General features: G+C 35.4%; 3 protein-coding genes across 4 annotated transcripts; 2 read left to right on the top strand and 1 right to left on the bottom strand.

Moving 5' to 3' along the window:
* Positions 1-3,467: 3,467 nt before the first annotated feature.
* spata45 (spermatogenesis associated 45) lies at positions 3,468-4,341 on the top strand. The gene is made up of 2 exons (XM_066704692.1): positions 3,468-3,838; positions 4,289-4,341. The coding sequence occupies exons 1-2, from the start codon at positions 3,604-3,606 to the stop codon at positions 4,306-4,308; spliced, it is 255 nt and encodes an 84-aa protein (XP_066560789.1). The 5' UTR covers positions 3,468-3,603; the 3' UTR covers positions 4,309-4,341.
* An 841-nt stretch (positions 4,342-5,182) lies between these two features.
* On the bottom strand, positions 5,183-15,378 carry LOC136749781 (putative deoxyribonuclease tatdn3). Of its 2 annotated transcripts, none has more exons than XM_066704356.1 (10): positions 15,309-15,378; positions 13,847-13,879; positions 13,478-13,551; positions 12,177-12,261; positions 11,730-11,816; positions 11,030-11,139; positions 10,531-10,586; positions 10,166-10,278; positions 6,780-6,860; positions 5,183-5,460 (listed from the first exon to the last, which is right to left on the bottom strand). In XM_066704356.1, the coding sequence occupies exons 1-10, from the start codon at positions 15,363-15,365 to the stop codon at positions 5,317-5,319; spliced, it is 840 nt and encodes a 279-aa protein (XP_066560453.1). In that variant the 5' UTR covers positions 15,366-15,378; the 3' UTR covers positions 5,183-5,316. The 2 variants fall into 2 exon arrangements, with proteins under 2 accessions (XP_066560453.1, XP_066560539.1); XM_066704442.1 differs by having other exon boundaries at positions 11,754-11,816.
* On the top strand, positions 13,986-15,032 carry LOC136749899 (myosin regulatory light chain 11). The gene has a single exon (XM_066704568.1). It carries the CDS (start codon positions 14,256-14,258, stop codon positions 14,754-14,756), a length of 501 nt encoding a protein of 166 aa, XP_066560665.1. The 5' UTR covers positions 13,986-14,255; the 3' UTR covers positions 14,757-15,032.
* Positions 15,379-17,115: the final 1,737 nt, after the last annotated feature.

The raw sequence follows: 17,115 nt of genomic DNA, 5'->3' as shown, positions 1-17,115 counted from the left end.
CTGTTGTAACTATAACAATCGAATTAATTTTCAAATAAAATATCAGATAAAAGCAGTCCCAATTTTACAAAACCAGCTTTAAGTAAAAAATTAAAGACCAATTCGCTTGTATAAAATTGTGAATTAAAATGGCTGTGGATTAGATAGAAATCCTGCAGTAGTGGTTGGATTATTTTTACACAGCCAGTAACAATGACCATATGGCTGTCTCGTTATCGGCTAATCTTTAATCTTGGTTTAGCCTAAGTAATGAATAATGTACCTTCAGAGTGTTTGGCTGAACTTCAGTGAATGTAATAAAAACAAACACCAATTTATTTGCTGAAGGCTTTTTCCAAGCATGATTCAAATAAATGAATGAATGAATGAATGAATGAATGAATGAATGAATGAATAAATAAATAAATAAATAAATAAATGTATTAAAATAAATACATATTATTACTACTACGCATAATAATATTTCTAATAACAATAATTTAAGCCTGCCTCCCATTCATTTTATATTTTTCATTGTAAATGCATAATTTAACTGGCAGGACAGAGACAATGAGTGACAGGATATGTCAATTGATATAGCGCCTCCTAGCTCTGCTAGTGACTGTTTTAAAGTTTTAATAAACTGCTAATTGGTTATAATTTTATTTGAAAATCTTACTGAGCTGGGACTTTTAGTTTTCTTTACTTTTAGCTTCTACTTAAGATCTTCATATTTTCTAATATTTGATAGTCTAGTTATGAACTCATTTTATTTACATTTTATTTTTATTACAGGTCAATATGTATATTTTTCTTAGTTGTCTTTCTACAAAATTAGTACTCCATTTTAAATAAATACAGTAGAACACAGTAATAAACTATTTCAAATAAGAGTATTGACAGAATGAGGCTGATTGATCAGATATGTTTAGGAATTCTCAAAAACTGCTTATCATAGATATATAGGCATGTATATTATATTCAGTATCATTTTTTTTACACTTGTATCTGTTTGGTGGACATATTTAATTATCAAATCTTATTCCTAACACCTCTTAGCTGATTAAAGCAAAAGATGATCTATGAACTGTTGGCTTGTTTCTTAAAATGAAGGTGCTGTAGATAAATGGATAAAAATGATTATTGATTGATTAACAAACATGGCTACCACTGACCTATAATTTATTGCTGTATTTCTTTTTTGCTGTGTACTTTCTGAATGGTATGCTTCGTATACTATAGTATATGTCATTCTCATTACATCTAATGTACTAGAGTTTGGTGGAATCAAGAGCTGAAGTTGACTGGTCAAATTATTTGGTGGCCATACTGAATATTTAAAATACAATAATAAAATAATAAATAAGCATTAGTCCATATATTTGTTGATTCACTGCCATACACAGCCATAGTAATTGTTGCTTATATTTGTATATTGCTGAAGCAATGTAAATAGGCCTCTAATGTTATAGTCAAGATAAGACTGTACAGACGAGCAGGGGAGGGATGGAGAAGGAAGTGAGATGTGTTAAGGAAATGTATCTGCTTATTGTACAGTTCCAGTAAAAGTGTCCTTCGGCAATGTTAGTTCTCACAGTGATAAGAAATGTGTTTTGAATTCTGCTTTTGTTTGTTACTGTATATAACATACAGAGAGATCTTGAACTGTCAGGGGAATCTCTGCCAGACTGCTTTTTGATTTCTCTCTCTACAATTGCTTGTAATAAAAAACATTTTTACCGACTTCAACCTAAACAAAGGTGAAGATTTGTGCTTCCACAATTCGTTATAGTTTAATCTACACTGAGTGCTCAAAAAATCTTTTCATGAAACAGACTGATGAGTTGAATCCAGGTAAAAGCTATGATCCCTTATTGATGTAACCTGTTAAATCCATTTCAATCAGTGTAGATGAAGGGGAGGAAATGGTTAAAAAAGGATTTTAAAGCCTTCACACAACCGACAGATGGATTGTGTATGTGTGCCATTCACATGTTGAATGGGCAAGAAAACAGATTTAAGTGCCATTGAACAGTTTGCACAGTTTGCAATGTTGCTGAGTTTTTCATGCTCAACAGTTTCCAGTGTGTATCAAGGATAGTCCATCACCCAAAGGACATCCAGCCAACTGCAGGCCAGTGGTCAAAAACTGCTGAAGAACTAAATTTCACAAAATTTGCTGATTGTGTTTCTCTGTTACTCTTTGGACCTGGCAAGCCTTTCTCAACAGTATAAATTCTTTCTATCATTTCAAATCAAATCTTATCTCTAAGGCTCTACATTCTGTTGTTGCCCTGCATTCTGTTGTTTAACAAAACTCACTGTTAGCATCCTTGACCACAAGGTTATTCATTCATAAAGTCTATGTAGTAAGTAATTTAATCTCTTAACAATTAGTTACAATTTGCTTAGTAAGCTTGTTTGCACCAGTCAAGAAGGAATTAACTGTCTTTTCTGTCTTGTACACAACTCATAAAATACCAAATGTAACTTAGAAATATTGAGACTGTTTGAGGAAACGTCCAGGTCAGGCTCCCCATCGAATAAACAATTATTTTTCTCTCCTTCAGACCAGTTGGAGTTTACTCTCTTTGCCATGTTCTAGAGTCTAGAGCAGTGGTTCTCAAACCTGTCCTGGAGTACCACCTGTCCTGCTGGTTTTTGTTCCAACCGAGCTCTCAGTTGCTTAATTGAACCCTTCATTTAAGTAATTTGATTACATTTGACTCTTTAAATTGTGTAACTGATAAAAAGTTGGCTCCTTAATAATTTCCTTATACAATTTTATACTTAACCCCTACTATTAAAACATATTAAAAGGCTCTGATTTAGGTTCAATTAAGTAATTGAGAGCTCGGTTGGAACAAAAACCAGCAGGGTAGGGGGTCCCCCAGGACCGGTTTGAGAAACCCTGGTCTAGAGTAACGTTCCATAGAACAATTATCCGAGGCGTTGCCCCGTTGCTATGGTAACCGGTCCGCGGCGCTCAGTAATCTTTTACATTCCTTCTTCTAAAGACAAAGTTGAATAGCAAGACCAATAGGCATAAGGCATTTCCCTAACCTAAGGGCAATACTTAACTACGGTTTATGCCACACTCTTAAATCATCCCCTTTATTAAAGGGAAAATGTCCTTAAGTGAATAACTTAAGATAAGTAATTAGGTTGTTTTATGCAACTTAAGTGGTGTGGTGGAGTGTGATTTTATAGACGCATGACAGATTACAGTGTATAATGATTCTATGGGAAGTCATTTCTTAATTTGAATTAGTTTGATTAGTCAAACAGTGGGTGGTTTTCAAAAGCCAAAATATAATACAAAAAGTTTTTACATACATTAATATTACTAGTTATTACCTGAATAGGGGGTTATCTTATAACCTTAAGTAGATTCAGCACACATGCAATATTATAGGGATTAGCAAAACAAACAAACACAAAAAATATCGTCCACTCTTGTCCTTTCATTCTATTTCAGGATTCTTTAGCTGCTATGGACGCACACGGAGTCAGGTTTCAAATCCCATGGCAACAGCCAAGTTCCTCTGGTTAAACGGCTTCATCACTGGTGCACACGGCTGTGCGGGCCACTGTTGACACAGAGCACTCAAACAAGAAGGAAAAATGTCCAACGGTCAAGAAAAGTCACTTTACGATTTGAATCTGCACAGGGAGACCTGGTGTCGTGTGGAGGCGAGCAGCAAGGGGTCCTGGCTGCGATCGCAGAGGAAGCATTTCCCTGGCCATCTGCAGAGCTCCCCTGACCGCAATGCACCGCCTGCGCCCGGCCCGGAACAGCGCTGCTCATGGGTGAAGGGCAATGCCAACGCCCCCGAGAGGAGACACTTTGCCCAAAGCTGTAAGAAATCAAAACGTCATAAACTATTGCAATGTTCTGTAGTTTACGATTTGAAAGGTAGCACACATCTTGTGGACACGTTAATATGTAACCTATTGATTACTTTTGTGAGTAAAGCTAGAAGACGGGCTAGAAACGTAATGCATTCTGGTACATATTTAATTAACGTTTGCTATATATGTTTGAATTAAGGGTGTAGCGGATAATGTATCTTAAAGGAACCTTCTAACATTCTCAGTTAACCCTTGAAATGCCATGAATTGACTCCCCTTGTCCAAAAATGTTGCATGTTATTTTATAAGTATGTTTGTAATACATTTCAGAACACAATACGTGATTCCCAAAATGAGTCATTCATATAAGTATTATTTACAATGTTTTGGTCTCATTCATATTTTATGGATCAATCATTGTGCTTAATTTACTTGTTTGTGTTTTCATCTCTTTCAGATAAGGCTCATCTAATGTGAGCAGATCTTCAATAAAGTTCCTGTTTCCACCAAGCCTTACTTGCATCACTTCAACTAAATGTAATTCAGTAGCTAAGATTTTGTTGGATAGAATGTATTTAGATGAGGCTTAAACTTGCTTGCCTGAGGGAACATTGGCCTGGCCATTCAAACGAGGCACCGGACCCCCCAGTGTGGAACAGCCAGGGGGTTTGCTGCAAAGGGGGTGTTTGGATGATGGAGGGGTGTGAAGCACAAATGCTCGGAAAGTAGGGTTTCCTTATTTATGTGTGGTTTGGGCAGGATCAGGGTCTGACCCATCTCCCAACTTTTCAATTACAATTTCAATACCTGAAAGGCAACAACTTATTTTTAAATAATTAATACTTATTATTCCTGGCTTTTGATTCTCTAGTCAAGTGTTCTATACTCTAAAACAACACAGTTAAGAGGCATAGTTATAGCTAAACATATCCACACCCTTTTAAATGATGTTACTATGTGATTAATATAGTTGTATAAATATTGTTCCTTAAACTATAGATCTTTACCAATTACATTGTTTCACATTTTGTGGAACTTGTATGTACCCTAGAGATTCTAGTTGATTGAAATGAGTAGAAAAAGTTATTTATATCTATGATTTCTATTTACATAATTCTGATGAGATATACACGTGCTTCTCTGTTATTGTGGCTACCAACATGATTTTATCAAGCTATTTTACTAAACATGTAAATAAACACAAATGGAAACTCCACCATTAAAAAACACAACCTTCTATATAGGTTTACATAATTCTATTGCTATTTGCACAAGGATGGAAAATATTTGGGAAAAGTGACACTTTTGTAAAGGAGAACCACTAACTGCATATAAAACATCAGGACAAAAATAAGTTTTGTTTTTTACTGATCATGTGAGTCTACTGCTGTATTTATACAGACAAGTCCATACATGATTTAAACTTGACTCAGATGTTTGCATTGGTTTCTAATATTGTGATCAAGGCTCCCAGGTCATGGTAATTCAGTGTTTCAATGTCCTGTGGATCTTAGGGAACAGTCTGAGAGCATTCTGTGTCGTGACATCAGCAACTTTCTTTGGTGTGATTCCTTTCACCCTTGCAATGTATTCACAGGAAATAGTAATGTTCTGTGGCTCATTTCTTGCCTGTAAACAGAAAGAGATAATTAATGTATTACTAAGAGTACATTCAGTCACTCCAGCACCCTGGCTGTAACAGTGGAGCATGGATGCTGAGATAGACATGGGAAATGTTTATCTGCTAAGTAGAGGAAAATATATCAATACCCTTTGAAACACAAACTTCTAAGAGACTATTTGTGTTTTCCATTAAAATGCAGTACCGTACTACGGTCCAACTCATCTAATATAAATTGGGAAAAGAAGCCACATTACACAGATTATGCCTGTGTCGTTCCCTTTTCCCATATTCGGTGTGTCTTTCTTTTAATCATTTCTCAAAGAAACTACTTTTAAATTGATATAAATAGTACTTTAAATTAAGGTTCACAGAATGCTTTAAATTATTGGATTTTATATGTCCTTTTCATAATATATTATTTATTTTATGTTGATTCTCAAAGAAAATACATGAAAAACTCAAAAACAACATATTAAACTTATTTTTCTATCAATTGAATCTTTTCAATTTACCTAATTTTGTAAGCACAACTGGTCTCAGTTACAATGTGATTAACCCTTCGTATCATTAACAGCCTTCATTTCTAACATACTATAAAATAATAAATATAAAAACGCAGTCTTTTTTGGTCACACTTTATAATAATGGCCATCAATTCTTAATATATTGATGTATGAACACCAAATGAACAATGCATGAATACCTTGCACTTCATTTGATTGCAGCTGTTAATCACATGCATAACATGAAGGTTAGGGTCATAGTTAGGGATAGAGTTACGCACTAGGTTTGCACTAAATCAGGCCTTTACATGTGATCATGAGATTTCTGATGAGGCATTGATATGATAGATATGATATCCTGTGTGATTCATACATTAATAAAAAGATTGGATCCTATTATTGTAACATGTCACTACTTTTTCTAATATTATTACCATAAAAGCATTAATTTGTAAAATATATTTGTATAGCATTTTTGACCTCTAAGCATTTTCAGGATGAACATCCAGACAATCTGCTAGAACATTCTGTGATCTCCACACCCGTCAAGTTATCTGCCATTACTGTTTTGCCTTGTTCTGTCTCAGTTCTATTATTAGCAATTATTACCAAGCATGAAAATCATTATTATACACTGGACAGATTTAAGGACAGTTACTGCAAGTATAAATGTCAAACAAATTACAGTTTGTGTACAAAATACTTTTATGTGCACATTTTATTTGTATTTAGGATCTTAATGCAGTGTTGTTGTACATGCTAGAAATGCTTTGCTGATGCTAAAACACATCTGTTTGTTTATGTTGCGTCTGCACACTCACCTGTTTGTCTGGTCCCAAGGCAGGTGAATCTGTTTCAAGACATATGTGTTCCAGGGGAATCTGTTTAATCAGCTTAACGCGCTAAAGTGATAGAGACAGACAATGTTCCATATGGATCAGCCATTGTTGGTTGGCTGAGATACCATCTTATGCAAGTTTGGGTGAGAGGCACCTTTTACACGATAATATATACTCACGTAAGGATTAAACACAGAAATATCTTTACATTGGAAAAAAAAAACATTTATTTCCATTAAATTTAACAATTAACCCTGTTTTGGTCCAAGATCCAAAGTAAAAAATTAAAAATTAAAAATGTTTTGATCCAAGATCCATTGTAACTGACTAGAGTGGCCGATCTGTGTTGTGTTTTAATACTGGTTAAATTGTAACAAAACAATTAAAAACAATCCTGTGAAACTGACACTACTCGCATTAAGGGTCCATCCCCCCCTGCTGGCAGCCACCTATCCCTGCACGTTCACCTAATATGTGATATAACCTGTATGCATTTCGCCAGGCACTGTATACCATAAAAGTTGTACTGCATTTCTTGACAAGGTATTGCTTTCTTGCTTCAAAGGTTTTAAGGTTTATATTTCATGTTGGTGTTTTCACATACACCACATACACCATGTTTTTGCAGGAAAAATAAATAAATAAATAAATAAATAAATTAAAAAATAATAATAATATATATATATATATATATATATATATATATATATATATATATATATATATATATATATATTGTTTATTATTACCATAATAATGCAGGTTAGTGTGCATCAGGGTACGAAATATTAAAAAATCCTGGGGGAATCTGAATTAAGTTTGTTGACCATTTTATGGGCAATTTTGGAAAATGTAGTTGTAGTGTGCATTTACTGTTTAACATACAAAGCCAGGCTGCTAAACAGGCACAAGGCACTCAAATTGCATTACACAATATGGTTTTATTTGATTAATTTTGTTTGTGTAGCTTATGAAAGCAGTAACTTGTAAATAAGATAAGAACATGATATTATATTAATATTATAAAGATAAGACATTTTCATTTGAGGTAAGATAAGGGATTTAAAATTAATATTCAAATGTTAGGCTGCTATATAAAAATTGTCACTCCAGATATTGATCAAATTAATTTTCCTCCATTTTCCATCAATCAAAACCATACCACCTGACCATATAGCTTAATGGATGGCCTTTGGGCTCTCTGTCCTGATGTGTACCACCTGGACACTGCTGGCTCTAGGTTACCATGAACCTCAGATGGACCCTTCATGGAAATAAGCATGACGGACAACAACATAAACAAACAGCTGTGCGCATGCATTAGAGTTGTGTGCCCTTCAAGACTTCTGGTTGCATATAATAAAGCACTTTTTATTCTTCAAAATGACAAGCAGCTATTTCTCACATTTACCAAGCCTTTTAAAGTCACTGAGAATAATCTTAACCTAATATTGTTGTCAGGTAGATCAGGTAGTATGTTTTTACCAATTACCAATTAAGGTGGTGAGTTCTCCCACCTTAATTGGTAATTGGTAAAAACATACTACCTGATCTACCTGACAACAATATTAGGTTAAGATTATTCTCAGTGACTTTAAAAGGCTTCTTGAAATTACATACCTGGACACATAGGCGGCAAGTTTTAAAAGTCCCTGGGGGGCTGAGTTACTAACCCTAACCCCCTACGACCACTGTCAGATCAATAATATAAAAAACGCTGCTTTTATTTTATAGCTACATTCTAGGCCAGTGTTCGTCAGTGGGCCAGAACATAATTAGCAGGCAGTGTTTTCTCCGATAACAGCAGAGAGGGGAGGGTCTGACGGTGTTTTCTCCGGTAAGAGTGGGAGGGGGCTGACGGTGCAACAAAACGCACTATATAGTTCTATGCGGGATAATTTATCAATGCAACTAACTATTGCAATTAATGCAGTATGAAAGACAATCTAATTGGAATTGCATTTTGTGTTTTATTTTCTTCCTTCAATGATTAAGTCACTCATCAAAATTCCATGGGGGGCTGAGCCCCCCTTCTTAATGTTCGGCGGGGCCCGATCCCTTGAGCCCCAGTGTAGTCGGCGCCTATGCCTGGACATCTAACATTACTCAGTTGAGACAGAGTGCTGCTCTTTTGAAGGCAGGGGCTCCCCTGGAAAAATGTCCAAAGCTTTGAAAGCTTTGCATTGAATACAAGAATACCATGATAGAAATTAGAATATCGTAGGCCTATAATTTCATTGTTTAGGTCATTTTAAGAAATTAAGGGCATTTTGCTCCTGAGCCCCTGTTAATTTTCTGGTCCTGGCGTGCCTATTTCCCTTTAAAGTGGCACTCATTGTTACTGTTCTGGTTTTTGGCTGACACAATCTGACTTACTAAGAAAGGAGGACAGCCACTGGTCAATTACATTAAGGTCAGGTGACATGGAAAACCAATTGAATTATCTTGTTCTTTCTTTCTTTTCTAATTCAAATTAAATGTGATATTATTTCTAGAGGGTTTGTACAACTGAATAAAACTCTTTTTAATGTTTAATTTTCATTGCAGTAATTTGGAGCTGAAAGTAACTGGAAAGGAAAGGTTTAGTCATGGACTTGTTTTCTGTCATATGAAAATACATTCTATTTTAACATAATTTGGTCTAGAGACTGTTAAAAAGCTAAAGTAAAATCCTGAAAATATATATTAAACACAGCCATTCCACAGGCAAGAAACCAGTATTTGCATCGCAGAACATTTAAGGAAGCAGTGTAAATATGTATTTAACATATTAGATAAGTGTAGCAAAGGTCTTATTATCTGTAAGTGTCAGAGCAAAAACAGATACTGGGTTTTACAGTAAATGTACTGCATGTTTATATTCCTTGAAAATCCTAAAAGTACATTCATGACTCATTTCCTCTTAAATACAACATCCTTCAAAGTTTGCACGTCAGCTGTAGGTTTTTGTATATATTTTGCCAGGCACTGTATACCAACCTAGCAATTATTTAATTAATGAATGTAGAATCTCCAACTCTTTCCCCCCATTTTCCATATTGAATCGACATTACCACAACTCAGCCAACTGCTACAACGTCAGTGCTACTTCAGGATAATTGAGACGAGGCACACATTCTCTAAAAAGCATTGACAAAACCATCTGTTGTTTTTCCTACCAGACAACCAGAATACCTCCAACAGTCCAGCTATTGCATCAGTTGGTGAGCCCATAGGTCAACAAAAATACACGGATGTGCTGAAACACTTAATTGTAAACTTATGTGTACACCTCCTCTGTTATCAGTACATTTGATGGTATTTTTAGGGTAAATTATTGATATGCCCTTTAGAAGTTAAGAATTAGTCATTAAAAAAAAAATGCTAACCTGCTCATTCCTACTGACAGCAGGGGGGAAGGAGAAGAAATAGCCTGCCTGCACTCCCTCCATTGCAACTGATGGTTTTCCAGCAAAGTTATGCAACAGAGCTTGCTGAATACCTGAGGAAATTCAAGAATCAAAGGAGTAAAAGATGTGTACATAGAATGATAAATGGGTTAAAAAAATAAGTAACATGAATAATTTATATCTTTTAATCTGTCAAAATGCACTGTTCAATACATATTCACTTTAGATACTTAAGTAATACAATATAAAGCCATAGCTTTGGAGGTCATATTTCTACAGCATATGTTTTTGTTCCATAAAGGATCTCAAATGTATTCTTTGTGACTATAGATAATGTCCCATACCTTCCTCCTTCAAAACAGCAATAGTGACTTTGGCAGCTGAACGGGAGTGGACATTACTGTCAATCCAAGCAAACAAAAAAAAGGTAAAATGTTTTATTTTCATGTCACACTAGGGAATATCATTTCTAGTATTTCAGTCTGCACCATATCATTGTATAACTGATCCACTTCCTATATTGGGGGGGCAGTCCTTGCTTTAAAACTTTCACAAAAATGAATATACATTTAATGGATGTAGTTAAATGCTAGGTACATGTAGCATTGTAAATGTCACTGTAATTGCATTTACCAATGCTGCTATATTTGTTATTGTAATTTAAACAATACCTCAGATATAATTGTAGGTAATATTTAGCTAAGGTTTGTGACTGGTAGAGTATATAACCACAGTAGTTAAGCCCTAAGTAAACAGGCAGTTCACTTAACTGCACCCATTTGAACCCACCTTCCCACAAGTCAACATAATGGAAAAAATTGCAAACTTAGCAAACAATCTTACACTGGCAAATCAAGAGCCTTGGATATTTCCAGTTGCCGCCTGAATACTGCCTCCTGTTCATCTCGGTGCTCTGCATGAGGGGCATACCAAGGTGTAAAGTCAAGGCCTATCTGTAAGCACAGAGGAAGAATTTAGGGCAGTGGCTCTCAACCCTAGGCCTATAGGCACACTATCCTGATGATTTTTGTTCCTCCCAAGCTCTTAATTACTGAATTGAACCATTAATGGAAATAATTTGCAACATCTGACTTTTAAATTGTTAAAGGAGGGCTCCACCAAAAATCCATAATTTCTCAGGTTATTCTATAAGTAGAAACATATTCTGTGGAGTGAGCTTATTATGTCCAGCTCATTCTATTAAGCTCACAAAATGTTTAAGAATTCAAGTATCTAACTATTTAACTTGAACTTTCCAATGGTGTAAAAAGTATAAAAGCTTAGGCAAATGGTTAAATTAAGTAATTGAGAGCTTTATTTTCCACACCACACTATACACATTTTAGTGTATGGAAAAAATGAATGTAAATTTTAAAATGTCTAATTCAAGGACTCCAGTTTTTGGCATACTCAATTAGCATGTGTACATTGGTTGTGAAAATAATGTATATAAGTATATTCAAACAAAACAAAAATCAAACATACAACATAAACATGTTCCAGCTATGGAACATGGAAGTAAACTCTGTCAGTGTACACTTACTGAAAAATGTGCTCTATAATTTACCTCACCAACTGCTACTATTTCGTCCCTGTACTTCTGAAACAAAGGCAGGGCTGAATCCAGATCCTGAAAGACCAGCATTTAGTCTAATTATAATTATTTAATGTCATCTAAACAGTTGATGTTCTTTGGGTGAAACAGCACTTAAACACTCAATACCAAGAATTTATCAGTTTTAACATAAATTACATTTTAGGTTTGACAGAAGTGAATTTTAGGCCCTTAACAAAGTTTAATAACAGTTTTTGGCAGTTTTCCCAATGTTTTATCTTAAATGTACTTTGCATTTCCATGTTGTTTATTCCACTTTCGTACACTTTATTGTAATTTTGCCATGATATATACAGTAAGCTTTTATAAAACAATACTTCAGATGGGTCTTCTTTGATACTAAAGTCACTAGCGGGTATCTATGTCTGCTTTTACCTGTAATCTCACACTGCGCTGTTCCTGGGATCCCCAGCATTGAATTGGGTGAATTCCCAAACATGGAGCCACAACACCCGGATAGCTGAAATATTCACAATAACACAGACGTTTATGGAATTTAACAAGGCATTAAAAAGAAAGGGAATACATTTCCTTATTATAGGTTTTTCAGAAGTTTTTTAATGGCATGTATAGGTACGTTAACATATAGAATCATTTCCCTCAAGAAATTTTAGAAATCCAATCAATTGTTCTTTATTTACCGTGCCCAGTAATGTTTCTACAGATTTCCACTATAATGGCTTTAATCATGTTGAAGCTGTCTACATATAGCCAGGTTAGCATTTAGAAAATGGGGACCCTTTACAGGCCAGGAGCATTTGCAGTGATGGGTCCATTTGGATAAAAGAACTAAGTTTGCACATTCCAACCCTCTCCCCATGGCTGTCACAGCCTTGGAACAAACACAAAACTAAAGCAAATGTCCTTGAAAAGAGGTTGTCCATATTTGGTAAGAGATTGGGGAGTTTTAGGGAACATGAACCACAGTTCCAGAGAAAGAGAGAGGGGGCAGTGTGTGACAGGTGGTGGCCTGAAGCTGTTCATTGACCTCAGTCCCACTCTGAAACCAGCTGTGCTTCACCTCCCAGGATCAGAGTGCTCCCTCGCTTCTCAAAATACCTCATATTACCATCACCCTCTTGGGAATCAAAAGAACGACAGGGAAAAAAAACTTTAGAGTGACTGCCATTTTCATCTCCTCTAGAACAAAACTGGTATTTGAATTCACTGCTAAATATGTAACACATTGGCAGTAATAATAAGTGAGCACGACTGATATAATTGCTTAATTGGCCAAAGTTAGAGAACAAATGCACACAAAATACATTGTTAGTATCCCCATGTACTGACCTCCCATGACAAGATAATGTCTATAAAAGTTAATTATTGCCATCTATTTTAATGAAAGTGTGCCCTTTTAATGCAAATATGTAATGAATTTGGTTATTAATTAAACATAGCCCCTACATGGTCAGTCATGTTTTCACAAAAAACAAAAATGTATTTAAAGTGTTTTTGTTGTTGTATAGTTATCTTTAGCTGCCGTAATTAAGGAAATAAATTGATCCTTATCGTTTACTATTATTATCCATTTGGGATCGATTAAGTGGTGACTTCAAACACTAGGTCTGTTCCAGGATGGAGCCGAGTTGAAAACAGCGTGCTGAATTCCTGTAAGTGTAAACAATCCAGATCTATTCAACCTACTTAGCTTAATATTCCTCAGTCTTTGTTACCTTTTACTAAGATGGATTACTCTTTCAAAATCATTGGCTTCTTCTGTAACTGAAATGACAGAGTTAATTCCCACCTGAAACAAACAAAACATGAGATACAGTGAGCTTCAAACATGCAGTGATTTACTTAATGTCTGTTAAAAGTTCTTAATAGAACTATTATTGCATCATTCTATATCTAAACCAGATTATTATTATTTAGGTTCTCACATTGTTTTTATGGGAAAGGCTAACCTTTGACCTTGACTGTTTGCAAGAGCTGTATATGCTGCATTTTGTACCTTACTTAAAATTACCACTTTTTTTTTCTTCAAATATCAAATATCTGCATACCAATCCAGGATATTTTATAAGCCTGATCCTACTGACCTCTTTTGCTCTCATGATCACATCTTCTATGTCCTGCAGAATGTAGAAATAAGAATTACATAGGGATCCAACCAAGGACATGAAGCTTTAGCTTGAGTTGACCCAAAAGTGACACAAAGGGACAGCTGTACAAGACTTCCACCTCCATTCTCCTCCTTAAATGTCCAGGGAAGTGAAATGAGCCTGCCCTAGAAAGTGAAGATCTATTTTGGAAAGTCCCACCCTTTCACACTCCATCTCCCTGTTGCCTGCCTGAAAGACCCACTAAGAACAAAACTCTAACTTTAGCTCTTGTATGTAGATGAGCTGTGAGATATTTAAACCCCAGCAGCAAAGCTGGACAGTCAGGCTGTTGCTAATTTCCCAGTGAGACCTCTCCAACTCTACAGCCCACCGCACAGAGAGCACCATGGCACCTAAGGTAGCCAAGAGACGGGCAGGAGCCTCAAGCAATGTTACCTCCATCTTTGATCAGACCCAGATCCAGGAGTTGAAAGAGGCCTTTACAGTCATCGACCAGAACCGTGATGGCTTCATCACCAAGGAAGACCTGAGAGATACCTTTGCCATCATGGGCTGCCTAAACATTAGGAATGAAGAGCTGGATGCCATGCTGAAGGAGTGCAATGGCCCCATAAACTTCACCTCTTTCCTGACCATGTTCGGTGAGAAGCTGAAGGGTGCCGACCCAGAGGATGTGATCACCTCGGCCTTCAAGACCCTGGACCCGGATGCCAATGGCACCATCAAGAAGGAGTACCTGCAGGAGATGCTGCAAAGCCAGTGCGACCGCTTCTCAGAAGAGGAAATTAAGAACCTGTGGACTGCATTCCCCCCTGATGTGGCCGGCAACGTCGACTACAAGAATGTCAGCTACATCATCACTCACGGGGAGGACAAGAACGAATGAGCCAGTTTCACTGCAGACTATGAGAGAGACTGCAACTGGGGACTTGACTTGCTTGTTGCTTTAGGGAACCAGCAGTTACATGACTCTCCAAATGCTTATTTTTTGCTTAATTTGTTTAGAATGAATGTGCTTTTTGAATGTAATAATATTAAATAACATAATATAAATAACAAATATTTTTCCAAATGAAAGATGTTTTATAGTAAAATTTGACCTGAAACTGGCTGTTGTTTTTACATGAACACAACGAAATAAACATTTATCATTATGTGTCAATTTTCCATCTTTAAGTTTAATAATATTTATCCAACTCAGTAATATAAAATAAAGATTTTCTGCAGAAATATCACATAACAAGTCTGCCTGAACACCAGGAACATTACATACAGACACGTTCCAATTGGCTTACATACATACACATTGTTGCAGTACGTTACTATATATATATATATATATATATATATTACTACTACTTACCTTTCAAACTTTCAGTTTACTCCCATTGCGCACGCTATTTCTTAACATAAATATGTAGCAGTAATAGTATTATACCTCACAAAACTCCACAGCTGATAAGTGACAGTGACAGTCTATCAGTCCCACGTCCATTGCCGTTTCGTGTTGTGACGTGTTGCATTCTGGGAGGTGTAGTTTTATTTTTCACAGAATCCAACCGGCATAAGGAAATACAAACTACGAGCTAGGAATAATAGGGACTTCCGGTAGTGTATATATTTATTTTAAATAAAAACCTAATTAGTTTCCCTTGGGTTCCTGACGTTGTTAAAGTGATTAATCAAAACTTAAATAATAATGACGATGATACTTATTATTGTTTGTTATTTTATCAATATTATAATCATGAAAATATATTGTCATTTATTTACATAGGTATTGTATGATATGAATTTATTTAATAAAGTCATACATCTCCACATATTTCCAAGCATAAGCAGCTAAAACCAATTGAAAAATAAGGTTCAACAGACACCAAATAGATTTCATGCTTTCATATTCTCTATTCTATTATCTTTAGTGATTATTTCTACTTATTTCTAACTTTATGAACATGTACTTTCTACAGAATGTGTCTGATTTCAGTATATAGTGTACTTTTATAAACTACTTTATTTAAAATATAATTTTAATATATGCTTGACAAATGTTATATGTTACAAAACACTAATTACCTTATTTATAGCATAATATGTAACAAATCCGATACAATACCTTTGGATTAGTAACTTAATCAGATTATTTTTAGATTACTTTTGGGGTACTTTATATATATATATATAAAAGCTAACACGTTCGGTTCTGGCAATGTCCTGTGAGGTTGTAGTTTGATTGTATTTTGATCATGTGAAAAAATGTACAAACATTAACCTGACCACACAGACTCGTAAATGTTGTTTGTTGCACAATGACACTGTCTGCACCTGTCATAAGTCCCTCTCTCGAACAATAGGTATCAAACACAATTATATTATTTTGTGTGCATATATACAGTTTATTTTGTTAGATTATATTTTAACACTGTTATGTGTATTGTAATTTTGTCATTTATGAATGTTTTTCCTCTTTGGTGTAGTTATATAATTTATAGTGTAGTTTTGGAAGGGGAGGACCATTCTCTTCAGTGAAATTAATAAAAAAAATGAAACATTAAAAAAGGTCTCATTATTTTTATTAATTTCACTGAGGAGGATGGTATAAAAAAATTAGAAGAAAAAAAATGTGCAGTGAAGGTCAGTACTCTCAGCAGCACCCTCTAGGGTAGAACCACAGAACCATAGGATGATCATATCCATCCCCCTCTGAACTGTACTTCCAAAATACACAGTACACAATACACAATACACAGTACAAATATCCTCTGAGGCTTCGACCTATCAGATCTGTTACAGAATTAATATTGCCCATCTAGTCAAAGGATTCAGAATGAATAAGGAGGTGCACATGCGTATTAGTTGTGCAGTGAGAGAGTTAAGTTGGATAGAGCGAGAGATTGACATTGAGATAGTGATCTAGTTGAGCATTTACATTCTAAATCAGCTTGTATTATTATTCAAATTAGTTCTTAGCAGATCCAGTAGATGTGGGAGCAATCTGTACAGCCCAAACTAACCTTAAACGAAACACAGCCTCAAGCAGGCAGCTTCAAACTAAATAAGAAGCACCTACCTTTAAAACCTAATGGGTTGGGGAGAAGGAGCTGTCTTTCTACCAATCATTCAATGCTTATTCAATTAGTCACCATTAATGCTGTTTACAACCTGGTGCAATCAAACCAAAATTCAAAAGTGTGACAAAGTAAAGAAAATTAAGTCAGTGAAATTAAATAGGTTTAGAAGTAAAG

Source organism: Amia ocellicauda, chromosome 1 (genome assembly GCF_036373705.1).
Source record: "Amia ocellicauda isolate fAmiCal2 chromosome 1, fAmiCal2.hap1, whole genome shotgun sequence".
Classification (NCBI taxonomy): domain Eukaryota; kingdom Metazoa; phylum Chordata; class Actinopteri; order Amiiformes; family Amiidae; genus Amia; species Amia ocellicauda.
Note: the sequence above shows the minus strand (reverse complement) of the source record. Positions and strands in the feature narration are given on the sequence as shown.